Genomic DNA, 18,232 nt, shown 5'->3' with positions numbered 1-18,232 from the left:
TCAGGATAATTTCGTGAGACGGGAGATTGAACTCTCCTTTAGAAGGGATCCGGCCAGGGCAGGACTGTCCATCTACCGCTCTCCACCACGGCTAGATAATAATTATACATCAATACAAAGCTCTAATGCAGCACCTTGCATCTGTAGATCTCAAAGGCGTGCAAGTGAGAAAGCACACAGGCGGGTAATGTTTCACAGATCAGAATAGCCCATCACAGGTAAAGGCAGCTGAGCAAGCCTCTCTGGCCAAGGGGGCTCAACTTTGCCCTGCAGGATCCACAACTAGGGGCATGGGAGCTCTTCCAGCAATCGGCTCTCTTCTGAGAACTGGGGTGTTGTTTTAGGACATTTATCCTTGTCCATTAGAACTGGACTGAGCCCCCCAGTTGACTTCACACAGACGACAACTTTCAGGATAACACCACTACAAAACCGCACCGTGGCAGTGAGTCTCAGAGCCCAGGGCAGCCGGCTTGGGCTTGTGAGACAAGGCTAACAATAGCTGTGTAGGTGCCAGGGCTCGGACTGGAGCCCAGGCTCTGAAACCCGGCCAGGGGTTTGTGTTTCAGAGCCGGGGCTCCAGCCCCAGCGAGAACACCTGCACTGCTATTTTTAGCCCTGTAACGTGAGCCTGAGTCAGTGGACGTGGGCTCTGAGACTCACTGCTGGGGGTTTTCTTTGCAGTGTAGCTGTACCATTGCACTCCTGGATTGAATCCACCTGGGCTGGAGCTGACCCAGTGTGGCTCCGTACCCCACCTGCCAATCCCCTGAGCCAGCCCTTCCCCACCCCTGGAGCCAGCATTTCTGAGCGGCTGGAAAGGAGCTGTTCTAGAGAAAGTGCAGACCCTCTGCCAAGGCGGGACTCACTCACTCCATCATGCTGACTTGCAGAGGGGGAATGATGTAGGAGTACAGCAGCAGCATGAAGCTGGTCAGGACAGTTCCCAGAACAAGCCCCTTGCACATGGACCTCCAGTGCTTCTTCTTCTGCAGCATTGCGGCCACCTGCAAATCCCAGAGAGAAGAGCAGTTAGGGAGGCAGGCAACCAGAGAGGAGTCTTCAGTAATTCCCTAGAGACAGACAGAGAGTGAGAGGATGGCCCAGGGAGAAGGGATGGGAAAGGGAGAGGAGATGCGGAGAACACGAACACCCCTGGGAAGAAAAGAGTTTTGATTCCTAGATTATTACCCCATCAGGGGCAACTGTGACCTGTGTCTGAGCTCCTGCGTAACTGAGAACTTCCCTGAATCCATCCCACCTGAACTAGAGCAGAGCTTCTACTAAAACAGCCAATCATGCTTTAAAAATTGCATGCGATGGAGAATCCACCATAACCCTTGGTGAACTGAGCCAATGGTTAATTACCCTCACTGCCCCTTGGTGAACTGAGCCAATGGTTAATTACCCTCACTGCCCCTTATTGCTAGACTGAGCTCTTCTGAAGGGAGGTGATGGACTCTCCATCCTTAGAGGTTTTAAGGCCAGGCTTGACAAAGCCCTGGCTGGGATGATTTGGTGGGTGTTGGTCCTGCTTTGAGCAGGGGGTTGGACTAGATGGCCTCCTGAGGTCTCTTCCAACCCTAATCTATGATTCTATAATTCTGTGCTACCAGACTCTGCTCCATGTATACAAATCAGTGATGTCTGAGAGTTAGCGTGCAGTGGTTCTCAGACAAGGTTAGATGTACCCCTAAGAGTACACAGAGGTCTTCCAGGGGGTACATCAACTCATCTAGATATATTATCCTAGTTTTACAACAGGCTACTTAAAAAGCTCTAGTGAAGTCAGTACAAACAAATTTCATACAGACAGTGACTTGTTTATACTGCTCTATGTACTACACACTGAAATGTAAGTACAATATTTATATTCCCATTGATTTATTTTATAATTATATGGTTAAAATTAAGAAAGCATGCAATTTTTCAGTAATAGTGGCTGTAACACTTTTGTATTTTTATGTCCGATTTTGTAAGCAAGTAGTTTTTAAGTGAGGTGAAACGTGGTGATAGGCAAGACAAATCAGACTCCTGAAAGGGGTACAGTAGTCTGGAAGGGTTGAGAGCCACTGGGCTAGTCTACACTACAATTGCACTGATGTAGCGCATATGGAGAATGCTCTCCTGTCAGCATAATTACTCCACCTCAATGAGAGGTGGAAGCTGTGTCGGTGGGAGAAAGTCTCCCGCCAACTTAGCACTGGTATGGACTTGCATCATTCGGGGTGTGTGTGTGATTTTTTCACACCCCTGAACTACATAAGAACATAAGAATGGCCATACTGGGTCAGACCAAAGGTCCATCCATCCCAGTATCCTGTCTGCCAACAGTGGCCAATGCCAGCTGCCCTAGAGGGAGTGAACCTAACAGGTAATGATCTAGTGATCTCTCTCCTGCCATCCATCTCCACCCTCTGACAAACAGAGGCTAGGGACACCATTCCTTACCTGGCTAATAGCCATTAATGGGCTTAACCTCCATGAATTTATCTAGTTCTCTTTTAAACCCGGTTATAGTCCTAGCCTTCACAATCTCCTCAGGCAAGGAGTTCCACAGGTTGACTGTGGGCTGAGTGAAGAACTTCCTTTTATTTGTTTTAAACCTGCTACCCATTAATTTCATTTGGTGCCCCCTAGTTCTTATATTATGGGAACAAGTAAAGAACTTTTCCTTATTCACTTTCTCCACACCACTCATGATTTTATATACCTCTATCATATTCCCCCTTAGTCTCCTCTTTTCCAAGCTGAAAAGTCCTAGTCTCTTTAATTTCTCCTCATATGGGACCTGTTCCAAACCCCTAATCATTTTCGTTGCCCTTCTCTGAACCTTTTCTAATGCCAGTATATCTTTTTTGAGATGAGGGGACCACATCTGTACGCAGTATTCAAAATGTGGGCGTACCATGGATTTATATAAGGGCAATAAGTTTTATTCCCAGTTTTATTCTCTATCCCTTTTTTAATGATTCCTAACATCCCATTCGCTTTTTTGACTGCCGCTGCACACTGCGTGGACATCTTCAGAGAACTATCCACGATGACTCCAAGATCTCTTTCCTCATTAGTTTTAGCTAAATTAGCCCCCATCATATTGAATGTATAGTTGGGGTTATTTTTTTCAATGTGCATTACTTTACATTTATCCACATTAAATTTCATTTGCCATTTTGTTGCCCAATCACTTAGTTTTGTGAGATCTTTTTGAAATTCTTCACAGTCTGCTGGTCTTAACTATCTTGAGCAGTCTAGTATTGTCTGCAAACTTTGCCACCTCACTGTTTACCCCTTTCTCCAGATCATTTATGAATAAGTTGAATAGGACTGGTCCTAGGACTGACCGTTGGGGAACACCACTAGTTACCTCTCTCCATTCTGAAAATTTACCATTTATTACTACCCTTTGTTCCCTGTCTTTTAATCAGTTCTCAATCCATGAAAGGATCTTCCCTCTTAAACCATGACAACTTAAATTACGTAAGAGCCTTTGGTGAGGGACCTTGTGAAAGGCTTTCTGGAAATCTAAGTATACTATGTCCACTGGATCCTCCTTGTCCACATGTTTGTTGTCCCCTTCAAAGAACTCTAATAGATCAGTAAGACATGATCTCCCTTTACAGAAACCATGTTGACTTTTTCCCAACAATTTATGTTCTTCTATGTGTCTGACAATTTTATTCTTTACTATTGTTTCAACTAATTTGCCCAGTACAGACGTTAGACTTACTAGTCTGTAATTGCCAGGATTATCTCTAGAGCCCTTTTTAAATATTGGCGTTACATTAGCTGTCTTCCAGTCATTGGGTACAGAAGCTGATTTAAAGGACAGGTTACAAATCATAGTTAATAGTTCCACAATTTCACATTTAAGTTCTTTCAGAACTCTTAGGTGAATGCCATCTGGTCCTAGTGACTTGTTACTGTTAAGTTTACCAATTAATTCCAAAACCTCCTCTAACGACACTTCAGTATGTGACAATTCCTCAGATTTGTCACCTACAAAGGACAGCTCAGGTTTGGGAATCTCCCTAACATCCTCAGCCGTGAAGACTGAAGCAAAGAATTCATTTAGTTTCTCCACAATGACTTTGTCGTCTTTAAGTGCTCCTTTTGTAGCTCAATTGTCTAAGGGCCGCACTGGTTGTTTAGCAGGCTTCCTGCTTCTGATGTACTTAAAAAACATTTTGTTATTACCTTTTGAATTTTGGGCTAGCTGTTCTTCAAACTCCTTTTTGGCTTTTCTTATTACATGTTTACACTTAATTTGGCAGTGTTTATGCTGCTTTCTATTTACCTCACTAGGATTTGACTTCCACTTTTTAAAAGATGCCTTTTTATCTCTCACTGCTTCTTTAACATGGTTGTTAAGCCATAGTGGCTCTTTTTTAGTTCTTTTACTGTGTTTTTTAATTTGGGGTATACATTTAAGTTGGGCCTTTATTATGATGTCTTTGAAAAGTGTCCATGCAGCTTGCAGGGATTTCACTGTAGTCACTGTACCTTTTAATTTCTGGTTTCAGAGTAGCAGCCGTGTTAGTCTGTATCTGCAAATAGAACAGAAGTACTTGTGACACCTTAGAGACTAACAAATTTATTAGAGCATAAGCTTTCATGGGCTTCAGCCCACTTCATCGTATGCCTAGAATGGAACATATAGTAAGAAGATATATATATACACATACAGAGAAGGTGGAAGTTGCCATACAAACTGTAAGAGGCTAATTAAGTAAGATGAGCTATTATCAGCAGGAGAAAAAAACTTTTGTAGTGATAATCAAGATGGCCCATTTAGACAGTTGACAAGAAGGTGTGAGGATACTTAACTTAGGGAAATAGATTCAATATGTGTAATGACCCAGGCACTCCCAGTCTCTATTCAAACCTGAGTTAATGGTATCTAGTTTGCATATTAATTCAAGCTCAGCAGTTTGTCCTTGGAGTCTGTTTTTGAAGCTTTTCTGTTGCAAAATTGCCACCCTTAAGTCTTTTACTGAGTTGCCAGAGAGGTTGAAGTGTTCTCCTATTGCTTTTGAATGTTATGATTCCTGATGTCAGATTTGTGTCCATTTATTCTTTTGCATAGAGACTGTCCGGTTTGGCCAATGTACACGGCAGAGGGGCATTTATCACATTGTTAGATGTGCAGGTGGACGAGCCCCTGATGGCATGGCTAATGTGATTAGGTCCTATAATGGTGTCACTTGAATAAATATGTGGACAGAGTTGGCATCGGGCTTTGTTGCAAGGATAGGTTCCTGGGTTACAGAGTAACAGCCGTGTTAGTCTGTCTTTGCAAAAAGAAAAGGAGTACTTGTGGCACCTTAGAGACTAACCAATTTATTTGAGCATGAGCTTTCGTGAGCTATAGCTCACTTCATCGGATGCATTCCGTGGAAACTGCAGCAGACATTATATACACACAGAGACCATGAAACAATACCCCCTCCCACCCCACTGTCCTGCTGGTAATAGCTTATCTAAAGTGATCATCAAGTTGGGCCATTTCCAGCACAAATCCAGGTTTTCTCACCCTCCACCCCCGCCCCCAAACTCACTCTCCTGCTGGTAATAGCCCATCCAAAGTGACAACTCTCTTCACAATGTGTATGATAATCAAGGTGGGCCATTTCCTGTACAAATCCAGGTTCTCTCACCCCCTCACCCCCCTCCAAAAACCACACACACAAACTCACTCTCCTGCTGGTAATAGCTTATCCAAAGTGACCACTCTCCCTACAATGTGCATGATAATCAAGGTGGGCCATTTCCAGCATAAATCCAGGTTTTCTCACCCCCCCACCCCCATACACACACAAACTCACTCTCCTGCTGGTAATAGCCCTTGAGGAATTCCACCATGATTTCAACAATTTCCATCCCACCATCAACCTCAGCCTGGTCCAGTCCGCACAAGAGATCCACTTCCTGGACACTACAGTGCTCATAAACAATGGTCACATAAACACCACCCTATACTGGAAACCTACTGACCGCTATTCCTACCTACATGCCTCCAGCTTTCACCCTGACCACACCCCACGATCCATCGTCTACAGCCTAGCTCTGCGATACAACCACATTTGCTCCAACCCCTCAGACAGAGACGAACACCTACAAGATCTCTATCAAGCTTTCTTACAACTACAATACCCACCTGTGGAAGTGAAGAAACAGATTGATAGAGCCAGAAGAGTTCCCAGAAGTCACCTACTACAGGATAGGCCTAACAAAGAAAATAACAGAACGCCACTAGCCGTCAACTTCAGCCCCCAACTAAAACCCCTCCAACGCATTATTAAGGATCTACAACCTATCCTGAAGGATGACACAACACTCTCACAAATCTTGGGAGACAGGCCAGTCCTTGCCGACAGACAGCCCCGCAACCTGAAGCAAATACTCACCAACAACCACATACCACACAACAGAACCACTAGCCCAGGAACCTATCCTTGCAACAAAGCCCATTGCCAACTGTGCCCACATATCTATTCAGGGGACACCATCACAGGGCCTAATAACATCAGCCACACTATCAGAGGCTCGTTCACCTGCACATCCACCAATGTGATATATGCCATCATGTGCCAGCAATGCCCCTCTGCCATTTACATTGGTCAAACTGGACAGTCTCTACGTAAAAGAATAAATGGACACAAATCAGATGTCAAGAATGATAACATTCATAAACCAGTCGGAGAACACTTCAATCTCTCTGGTCACGCAATCACCGACATGAAGGTCACTATCTTACAACAAAAAAACTTCAAATCCAGACTCCAGCGAGAAACTGCTGAATTGGAATTCATTTGCAAATTAGATACTATTAATTTAGGCTTAAATAGAGACTGGGAGTGGCTAAGTCATTATGCAAGGTAGCCTATTTCCCCTTGCTTTTTCCTACCCCCCCCCCCCAGACGTTCTGGTTAAACTTGGATTTAAACTTGGAGAGTGGTCAGTTTGGATGAGCTATTGCCAGCAGAAGAGTGAGTTTATGTGTGTGTGTGTGTGTTCCCCGGGGCGGGCGGGGGTGAGAAAGCCTAGATCTGTGCTGGAAATGACCCACCTTGATTACCATGCACATTGTAGGGAGAGTGGTCACTTTGGATGAGCTATTACCAGCAGGAGAGTGAGTTTGTGTGTGTGGTTTTTGGAGGGGGGTGAGGGGGTGAGAGAACCTGGATTTGTGCAGGAAATGGCCCACCTTGATTATCATACACATTGTGAAGAGAGTGGTCACTTTGGATGGGCTATTACCAGCAGGAGAGTGAGTTTGTGTGTGTGTGTGCGGGGGGGGAGGGTGAGAAAACCTGGATTTGTGCTGGAAATGGCCCAACTTGATGATCACTTTAGATAAGCTATTACCAGCAGGACAGTGGGGTGGGAGGGGGTATTGTTTCATGGTCTCTGTGTGTATATAATGTCTACTGCAGTTTCCATGGAATGCATCCGATGAAGTGAGCTGTAGCTCACGAAAGCTCATGCTCAAATAAATTGGTTAGTCTCTAAGGTGCCATAAGTACTCCTTTTCTTTTTGTTCCTGGGTTAGTGTTTTTGTTGTGTGGTTGCTGGTGAGTATTTGCTTCAGGTTGGGGGGCTGTCTGTAAGCGAGGACTGGTCTGTCTCCCAAGATCTGTGAGAGTGAGGGATCATTTTTCAGGATAGGTTGTAAATCTGTGATGATGAGCTGGAGAGGTTTTAGCTGGGGGCTGAAGGTGGCAGCTAGCAGCGTTCTGTTATTTTCTTTGTTGGGCCTGTCCTGTAGTAGGTGACTTCTGGGTATTCTTTTGGCTCTGTCAATCTGTTTCTTCACTTCAGCAGGTGGGTATTGCAGTCTTAAGAACACTTGATAGAGATCTTGTAGGTGTTTGTCTCTGTCTGAGGGATTGGAGCAAATGCGGTTGTATCTTACAGCTTGGCTGTAGACAATGGATCGTGTGGTGTGTCCTGGATGGAAGCTGGAGGCATGTAGTTAAGTACAACGGTCAGTAGGTTTCCGGTATAGGGTGGTGTTCATGTGACCATTGCTTATTAGCACAGTAGTGTCCAGAAAATGGACCACTTGTGTGGATTGGTCTAGGCTGAGGTTGATGGTGGGATGGAAATTGTCGAAATCATGGTGGAATTCCTCAAGGGCTTCTTTTCCATGGGTCCAGATGATGAAGATGTCACAACTGTCTAAATGGGCCATCTTGATTATCACTACAAAAGTTTTTTTCTCCTGCTGATAATAGCTCATCTTAACTAATTAGCATCTCACAGTTTGTATGATAATTTCCAACTTATCTGTATATATCTTACTATATGTTCCATTCTAGGCATACGATGAAGTGGGCTGTAGCCCACGAAAGCTTATGCTCTAATAAATTTGTTAGTCTCTAAGGTGCCACAAGTACTCCTGTTCTTTTAATTTCTGTTTAACTAACCTCCTCATTTTTGCATAGTTTCCCTTTCTGAAATTAAATGCCACAGTGTTGGGCTGCTGAGGTGTTCTTCCCGCCACAAGAATGTTAAATGTTATTATATTATGGTCACTAACATAAGTTACTTCGACTTAAGAGGTAGTATAGACAAGCCCTCAGGGACAGGGGAAGAACATCGAACGGGGATAAAGAACATTCCAACCAAGCTGCCAAATTGAGGATGGCCATTGTCATTTTTAAATAGAGCTGGGAGGGAAAGCGGTTTCCTGTCCTGGGAAAAATGCTGAGATTTCAAAAAAATGTCCTCTCCCAAATCAGAATGAAAAGTTACAATCTCGAAATTTTTTGCCAAACCAATAATCTGCGTCAATCCCACTGTTTTGTTTCAATAATTTCAGTGTTTCATTTCAATTTTGACCTTTTTAATTTTTATCATTTTTACTCTGCTTAGTTGACATTTAGAAACAGAACATCGTTCCAAACCAAAAAAGTTGAATTTTTCATTCCGACAATTTCAAAAGCATTTTTTCCAAAAAATGTTCAAAACAAGACATTTGTCAGAACTGACCTTTTCCCACAAAGGTTTTCAGGTTTGATGAATCAGCATTTTCTTATGAAAAATGGTTGACCCCAAAATTCTCGACCACCTCCGTTTTTAAATTATTTTTCTAACAAAATTAATAAATTCATAGATTCCAAGGGGGTACCTTAACTCATCTAAATGTTTGCCTAATTTTACAACAGGCTACATAAAAAGCACTAGCATACAGACAAAATAAGAAAGCAAGCAATTTTTCAGTAATAGTGTGGCTGTGACACTTTTGTATTTTTATGTCTGATTTTGTAAGCAAGTAGTTTGTAAGTGAGGTGAAACTTGGGGGTATGCAAGACAAATCAGACCCCTGAAAGGGGGACAGTAGTCTGGAAAAGTTGAGAACCACTGCTCCAAATCACACATGCTTTAACATTGTCAGTTTACCACGGACCCTACCTAATGGCTTACAGCAGTTCCCTCAACCACCTCCTAGCATTCTGGACCCAAAGGAGTCCCCTGAAAAATTCAAGAATGGGATGAAGGAGCAAGCAGTTTTTCAAGCACACATTTAAAGTCTTTCCTGTGGGAAGCCTCTCATCTTTGGCCTGTTGCCAAAACATCCTCTACTGAGAAGGACACACGGCTAATTAATCTCACCCATGTCACCTCTCTCACCAGGTCCTGCTTTCTCCTGGCTGCTTGGATGGTGACATCCTTTCCAACCAGCTGCAAACAGACAACAACAAAACAACTGGCAAGGTGTCAGAAACAGCAGCTGCATGCTTCATAAGTGCACTTCTCAGCCGCTAGGGGCGATGGGGTTTGGCCGCGCTCCTGCAGTGGATCCCGTTCCTCTCTGCTCTTCCTCAGGCTCCCCTGGACTCCCACATGGCTTGACTCTGCTTCAGCAACCCTCTAACCTCTAAGAGGCCTCCTCAGAAGTGAGGCCTCAGGCCGTCTGTCCCCAGGCTCCCTACTCAGTGTTCCCTGGGAACCTGGTAGAGTTAGAGAGCCCCGCTTAGACCATGACGGGTTAAAGACCCCCGCACTGACTGTTCTCACTGATAAATTCTAAATCATTTAAAAAAAAAACCTAAAGAAACTTCCAGACAAAACACAGGCACGTTAAGGGTAAGAAATACCAGCAACCTCAACCCCAGAAGACCAGGGTAGCTATTAAAAGCAGCTCAGGCACACAGTGCTGGGATGGTAAAAACAAGCCTGTTTGTGCCATGTCCAGCTGCTTGAGCTACAGAAATGGTGGGAGAGTCCTAGATTCCAAGGTCAGAAGGGCCCACCGTGATCATCTGACCTCCTGTTTCACACAGGCCAGAAACCTACCCCATAAAAGCTCCTAGGGCAGAGCTGTTAGAAAAACATCCAATCCTGATTTAAAAATTGCCAGGGATGGAGAATCACCAGACCCCTGGGTAAATTGTTCCCATGGTTAATTATGCTCATTGTTAAATTTTTACAACCGGCTACATAATTTTCAGTTACCTTATTTTCAGTCGGAATTTGTCTAGCTTCAACTTCCAGCCATTGGATCATGTTAGACCTTTGTGTGCTAGACTGAAGATCCCATTGTTAAATATTTATTCCCCATGTAGCTATTTATAGGCTGTGATCAAGTCATCGCTGAAGCTTCTCTCTCTGTTAAGCGAAGCAGATTGAGCTCTAATGAAATAGCTGGAGAAAGATGATTGAGTGAGCAGCTGCCAGCCCAGCTGTCTGTCAGAACACGGCCTTCTGTACATTAACCATGGTGTTCTGCCAGGAACAAATTCACAACAGGGGTTACCAGGGGGTGGATTAGGGCATGATCTAGGGATCCAGTCCTTGGGTGGGAGGAAAGCTCAGGGATCCACAAAGTCTGGCTTCCAGGCTCTGTGGGAAAAGGGCCAATGGCCAGAGAGTTCTGGGAATGCCCTAGTGAGTCAGAAGTAGGAGGTAGCCTGGCAGGGAGGCTGGAGAGCCAAGAGCACTAGTTTTTTGTGAGGGGGGCAGTTGGCTGGACTGGATCCAGACCCCTTTTGTCTCAATTTACCCACTGGGTGTTGAACAGATCTTCAGATAGTGATAGTGAGAGAGGGCCCAGCTGAGTGTTTGGTTGACTATGGATTCCAGGTGAAAGGTGGCTGTGTTTGTTAGACCTCGCGGCTGATTTAGACTATAGGCAGAAAGTAGACAGTAATTAAGACCTGCATTGCTCCCTCAGCCACAGCAAAGGTGCAAAAAGAAAAGGAGTACTTGTGGCACCTTAGAGACTAACCAATTTATTTGAGCATAAGCTTTCGATGCATCCGATGAAGTGAGCTGTAGCTCACGAAAGCTTATGCTCAAATAAATTGGTTAGTCTCTAAGGTGCCACAAGTCCTCCTTTTCTTTTTGCGAATACAGACTAACATGGCTGTTACTCTGAAACCAGCAAAGGTGCAGTTCCCCTGTGTGAGATGGCAGGCCCAACAGCTCCAAAGGACAGCACTATGGGCCAGCAGGTGGGATCTAGACGGAGCCACATTTTCTTCCGGCTGGGGTACTGAACCTCAAGCTGTCATCTTTATATTAACCGGTAGTTTTCCCTCTGGGGCACGTGGTCACCTGCTCTGCTCCTGCTTTCCTCTCGTGGAAGCTGTTATTTCACCACTATGGCTCGTTATCCCTAGGAGTCCCTGCAGAGTGTTTAAAGGCTGTTCACAGCCTGAAAAGAGGGACTGCCCCTTGGAGGGGGGAGCAGCTCAAGTTGGGGAAGCCAAGGACTGGAAGGGCCACCAAGTGCAGCTGATACTCACAGGGGCCAAGCTCTCTCCTGGGAGCAGCAGCAGAAACTGACTCGCCACCAGGTGGTGCTGGGCTGTTTCTCGTGACCACAACAGTAGCAGCCCCTGTGGGTGGTCGAAACAAAGGCTGAGCATTCATGACATTCCCACAAGGGCTGGACGAAAGCAGCTCAGGTCATTGGCTTCACATCTCACTGCACAGCAGAGCTCCAGGTGGATCATCTCCTTCCACTTCGTCACCAGCTTCACTTCCAGCCACACGCTGGACACGCTGCACGGGGCCTCCTGCCCAAGCACTGCTTAGCTTAGGGCATCAGCCAATGGGCAACAGGCAGGGCAAAGGCAGCAACTTGCAGTCAAAAGGCAAAAGGGGATAGTAATCTGCACCCAGCACACAGGCTCCAATGACTCTGGGCAAGAGCACAGGCACTTCCACTAAAGAAGCCCATGCTGTGCCCGTGGAGTCCAGAGAAGCAGCTGTAACCATTTGACCTGTGTCTCCAAACAGCCCCCTCCTCGCCCTACACTCACGCCAATCAGCTCAGTATACATGGGCGACAGCAGCAGCCAGTCTGAGCCCAGAGGGACCAGCATTGCCACACAAGTGTGTAACAGGATGTGCGTCGCTGGGTCACGCGGGTCCCAGGCCTTCTGACTTTGCCCTCCTGTCCAGCTCCCTCTCTCTTTAGACTGTAAGCTTGTCAGGGCAGGGACTGTGGCTTTCTTTAGGTGTGTGGGGACCTGCATCCATCATTCAGACTAATTTCCAGGGGCCTCGAGCCACCTGTGCGCACACAGGGACACACACGAAAGCCAAACCATCCAAGCAGGGGCAGGGGTGCCCAGAAATACACGTAACCTGGTCTAAGTGCTTGGCTACACTTACATTTCATAGCGTTCTAACTTGCTGGCTCAGGGGTGTGAAAAATCCCGCCCCCTCAGTGCAGCAAGTTTGAGTGCTTTACAGCGCTAGCGTGGACAGGCTCTGAGCAACTCCTCTCATGGAGGTGGATTACCAGGAGCGCGTGACCACACTTACACTTTAAAGCGCTGCTGCGGGAGTGCTTTGAAGTTTCTAGTATAGATGTAGCCTAAGTCTGCACACCTGGTAGCAGAAGGACACACACGTCTGATTCACTCCCACAGGGGCCAGCAGTGCACAGACGTGTACCTGCCAGGACAGCCTTATAAATATCCATGGGGCAGTGAACTTTTCACCTGCTCTCCAAGGAAAGGGCTCTCCCCATCTTGAGCCCTGTAGCCTAGCCTCCCCAGGGACAGCCTCCTGCTGCTCTCTAGTTCCATGGTTCATAGGCACACAGGGATGCACCTGATCACCTGCACCACTCATTCTTACCACCCCACCCTATGCACAGGGTGCACATGACCCTTCTTGGGAAGCCCAGCCCCTCCTGTCCGACCCCCTCAGCTTGTCTAGGAAGCCTTGAGCCAGCCAGCAGGGACCAGAGGGAAGTTAAAAGGGTACAGCACCTGCAAACCATCAGCTGCAACCTGCAAGGGATGAGTTCTCTGGAAGTCCCAGGGAGCAGAGGGGATGAGCAGGTCCAAGGTCTGACAACTGACTGAGGCTGGAGCTGCCTGGTAGCGTGTGAGCAACTGCATTGCAGCAATGCTGTCCTCTGTGTTAGGACAAGGAGACATGCTACTTGGGGATGGGAAAGCTGCCTCAGTCCCTGGAAAAATCATGGAGCAGGTCCTCAAGGAATCAATTCTGAAGCACTTAGCGGAGAGGAAAGTGATCAGAACAGTCAGCATGGATTCACCAAGGGCAAGTCATGCCTGACTAATCTAATTGCCTTCGATGATGAGATAACCGGCTCTATGGATGAAGGGAAAGCAGTGGATGTGTTGTTCCTTGACTTTAGCAAAGCTTTTGACACTGTCTCCCACAGTATTCTTGCCAGCAAGTTAAAGAAGTATGGGCTGGATGGATGGACTATAAGGTGGATGTTGTCGGTAGCTACTGGTGAGGTGCTCTGCTCTGGTTCGATGATGATAACAGTCGGCTGCATGCGTGTTCCCTCTGTGTGCTGCCCCAGCTCTGTGCAGATAGCTGACACAGCAGACCCCAAGAGAACCCCCAAAGACCACAGACTCTCGTAAGGTACGAAGGCACCTGGCCCGGTTTATTGTCAAACGAAGCCCAGGAATAGTTTCCTACAGACTCTCCAGGACTTACTACGAATATGTGCCCCCTGGCAATGGACACAGCTCAGTCAGTGGCGGGACACTCCACTGCCCCCTAGGCTGGGCAAAGATATGCACTCCGGGACCTATTTTTATACAGTTGCAGGACAGATTACTCATCCCTACTGACATATTGAGGTACAGCCCCTTGACTCATTAGGGTGCTGTCTCCCCCTTTGATCATGTTGGTTCAAACAAACAGATCTGTCCATCATGCTGTCCTTTTGACCCTGTCTTTGGGGTGCATCTGGCTGTTCCTTGTTATCTCTGTGAAGTGTCCTCGTATTGGGATGTCCAGGTGCCATCTTGGTACACGTTCCTCTTATTACTACTTATATCATTAGCACATGCTTTCTAGGATCCCTTTTCTTGCCAAGTTCTGCAATTAGGGCCTGCCTCTGGCTCACAGCCCAGCTTTGCTTAGCAATGCCTGGAAGTACTTTGGTTCAGGCTTTAGGCCTCAGACCAGGCCTCTGATACAAGGGTTTGTATTTCAGGGTCTCTTACTACAGCAGATAGAAACCTGGCTAGATCTTCAGGCTGAATGGGTAGTGATCAATGGCGCCATGTCCAGTTGGCAGCCGGTATCAAGCGGAGTGCCCAAAAGGTTGGTCCTGGGGCCAGTTTTGTTCAATATCTTCATTAATGATCTGGAGGATGGTGTGGATTGCACCCTCAGCAAGTTTGCAGATGACACGAAACTGGGAGGAGTGGTAGATATGCTGGAGGGTAGGGATAGGATACAGAGGGACCTAGACAAATTAGAGGATTGGGCCAAAAGAAATCTGATGAGTTCAACAAGGACAAGTGCAGAGTCCTGCACTTAGAACAGAAAAATCCCACGCACAGCTACAGACTAGGGACCGAATGGCTAGGCAGCAGTTCTGCAGAAAAGGACCTAGGGGTTACAGTGGATGAGAAGCTGGATATGAGTCAATAATGTGCCCTTGTTGCCAAGAAGGCTAATCGCATTTTGGGCTGCAAAAGTAGGGACATTGCCAGCAGATTGAGGGACGTGATCATTCCCATCTATTCGACATTGGTGAGGTCTCATCTGGAGTACTGTGTCCAGTTTTGGGCCCCACACTACAAGAAGGATATGGAAAAATTGGAAAGCGTCCAGCGGAGGGCAACAAAAATGATTAGGGGACTGAAGCACATGACTTATGAGGAGAGGCTGAGAGAACTGGGATTGTTTAGTCTGCAGAAGAGACGAATGAGGTGGGATTTGATAGCTGCTTTCAACTACCTGAAAGGGGGTTTCAAAGAAGATGGCTCTAGACTGTTCTCAGTGGTAGCAGATGACAGAAAAAGGAGTAATGGTCTCAAGTTGCAGTGGGGGAGGTTTAGGCTGGATATTAGGAAAAACTATTTCCCTAGGAGGGTGGTGAAGCACTGGGATGGGTTACCTAGGGAGGTGGTGGAATCTCCTTCCTTTGAGGTTTTTAAGGTTAGGCTTGACAAAGCCCTGGCTGGGATGATTAGTTGGGGATTGGTCCTGCTTTGAGCAGGGGGTTGGACTAGATGAGCTCCTGAGGTCCCTTCCAACCCTGATATTCTATGATTCTATGCTTGCAGCAATGCTCCAGGCAAGGCCCACAAAGGTTTTGGGCGACTCAGGGCAAAAATCTGAAACTGAGGCCCCTTCATACTTCCAAAAACATTACCATGTGTAGACCAAAGAGGGGAGAGGATGGGGAGGGCAGGCGGGGGAAGGGGGGGGAGAGGCCTGTTGTAGTAGTAGGATTTTATGTTTGTATAATTCTGTATCTGAGCTGATTTCAAGGCAGTAACAGACCTTTGAGGGTCACCACTTTGTTGTAGGCTTAGCATTTTAAAATAAGTAAAAGAATGCCATGATTGTTTTTCTTCTGCATTGCAATTTGATGTTCCTGTTCAAAATGTTCTGTGTAAATTAATTCTCTTTTGTGTGTGAATGAGGAATGGGTGTTAAGAGATAAGTGTGAAGGCCATGGCTGAACCAGATGTTCTAGGGAGGAACCAGAGACAGACACAAGGGTGCCAGGAGGCTGAAACATGCCCCTATTGAAATATCAGAGGAGGGTAGATTGACGACTCTAAAAATGAGACAGGCACCTATCAATGGGGACAAGATAGCAGTGATCAAAACCAGCAGGGATAACTCCCTGAAAGACTTAATGAAAGAACAAGATAAAGGATGAGAAAAACAATGTAAGAAAACAAGCACTCATCAAACAACAGTTGATTACAGCATGATGGTGCAAAACTCATTGGTTCCCAAGGAAGGAAAATCACTTTGGGTTCATCCTGCCAAGACTTCCCTGAAGTATTGTGTCGCAACTGACAGAACCCGGCTCCTCTCTACCCGTGATCAACCTACCTGGCCACTAGATTGATCTGGACTCTGGACTGGTAACTATAACAATGACTGGCGGAACAGTGTGTGTGTGCGTGTGATTGAATGCATATGCTAATTGTTGTATCTTCAATAAAGTGGTGTATTGCCTTTTCCCCTGAAAAAGATCCCCTGTGCTTCTTTAAGCATAACATTTTTGGTGGAGAATTGCAAAAGGGGGAAGACATGCACTGTGATTGTTGAAAACACTGCTAAATACTGCTAAAAGATATACCATACATATAAAGTGATTGATCATTCTGATGTGCACACCCCCGGTCGTAGAAGTGCCAGGCAATAGGGGGAGGATTAGAGTCCTCGGGGCGACCCGTCTTTTGGGGAAAAATTACATAGGTGAATAGACCCTCGGTCGTAGCCCAAAAGGTAGGGGGCTTAGCGTTCCCCCCTCCTGCTCTGTCAAACAGAGTTTTTATGCATCTGATTAAGTGAGCTGTAGCTCATGAAAGCTTATGCTCTAATAAATTGGTTAGTCTCTAAGGTGCCACAAGTACTTCTTTTCTTTATGGATATAGATTTTTTGTGTTTTGTAAGTCCCAGCACAAGCGTGGGCAAATAAGGAGTAGATTTCTGTAAAACCTCACTCTGAAGGATATTGGAGTGTGGGATATTGTTGTGATTTCACAATTTTAAGAAAAATGTTAAACAAAAGGGACCAGGAAGTGTGGGGGCTAATTGAGGAGCCCACCCTCTTTGCTAAATGGTTAGCGGGACAAAGCCTGTGCCCATAAGAAGGGATAGTTCAGCGAGGAAAGCAGGATCAGATCCAGACAAGCAGGCAGGCAACAGATAAAGAGATTGGAAAACAGGTTGGGAGCCCTGAGGGGCCTAGTGGCAGGAGTAAGGAAAGGATAGGCATGGGGATTTCAGATCCCTGGGACAATACAGTAACTCCTCACTTGACATAGTAGTTCTGTTCCTGAAATATGCGACTTTACGCGAAACGATGTTAAGCAAATCCAATTTCCCCATAAGAATTAATGTGAATGGGGGGATTAGGTACCAGGGAAAATTTTTTCACCAGACAAAAGACTATATTATACATAGTATAAGTTTTAAACAAACAATTTAATACTGCTACACAGCGATGGTGATTGTGAAGCTTGACTGAGGTGGTGAAGTCAGAGGGTGGGGTACTTCTCAGGAAATGTTTCAGAGTAGCAGCCGTGTTCGTCTGTATTCGCAAAAAGAAAAGCAGGATTTGTGGCACCTTAGAGACTAACAAATTTATTTGAGCGTAAGCTTTCATGAGCATCATCGGATGCATTCAGTGGAAAATACAGTGGGGAGATTTATATACAGAGAACATGAAAATCCAGTTTGCAAATTAATTCCAATTCAGCAATTTCTCGTTGGAGTCTGTTTTTGAAGTTTTTTTTGTTGAAGAATTGCCACTTTTAGGTCTGTAATCGAGTGATCAGAGAGATTGAAGTGTTCTCCAACTGGTTTTTGAATGTTATAATTCTTGATGTCTGATCTGTGTCCATTGATTCTTTTATGTAGAGACTGTCCAGTTTGACCAATGTACATGGCAGAGGGGCACTGCTGACACATGATGTCATATATCACATTGGTAGATGCGCAGGTGAACGATAGTGTGATAGTGTGATTGATGTGATTAGGCCCTATAATGGTGTCCCCTGAATAGATAGCAGGAAGTGTCTTACTGCTAAATGATGAACTAGCAATTGGCTGAGCCCTCAAGGGTTAACTCATTGCTGTTAATGTAGCCTCACACTCTACAAGGCAGCACGAATGGAGGGAGGGGAGACAGCATGGCAGACAGAGACACACACTGTGTGTGTGAGAGAGAGAAATGCACATTGTCCCTTTAAGTATGCTGACCCCAGACCACACTCTTAAATACCCTACCTTGTTAAGTAGATCA

The 18,232-nt window shown here is 45.8% G+C and overlaps 1 protein-coding gene across 3 annotated transcripts in view; it reads right to left on the bottom strand.

Annotated features, from left to right (window-relative positions):
• The window catches only part of GAL3ST1 (galactose-3-O-sulfotransferase 1), a 41,239-nt gene that overhangs the window by 6,649 nt on the left and 16,358 nt on the right, over window positions 1-18,232 (bottom strand). Inside the window, exons 2-3 of one of the 3 annotated variants that reach the window (XM_073312934.1) lie at window positions 4,504-4,547; window positions 874-1,007 (exon numbers count right to left, since the gene is read on the bottom strand). In XM_073312934.1, coding sequence (XP_073169035.1) covers window positions 874-998 — 125 coding nt within the window. In that variant the 5' untranslated portion in view covers window positions 999-1,007; window positions 4,504-4,547. Of the gene's footprint in view, window positions 1-873; window positions 1,008-4,503; window positions 4,548-11,753; window positions 11,764-18,232 lie in introns of those variants that run through there. The other 2 variants (XM_073312936.1, XM_073312935.1) reach the window with 2 other exon arrangements.

Source organism: Lepidochelys kempii, chromosome 15 (genome assembly GCF_965140265.1).
Source record: "Lepidochelys kempii isolate rLepKem1 chromosome 15, rLepKem1.hap2, whole genome shotgun sequence".
Taxonomy (NCBI): Eukaryota; Metazoa; Chordata; order Testudines; family Cheloniidae; genus Lepidochelys; species Lepidochelys kempii.
Note: the sequence above shows the minus strand (reverse complement) of the source record. Positions and strands in the feature narration are given on the sequence as shown.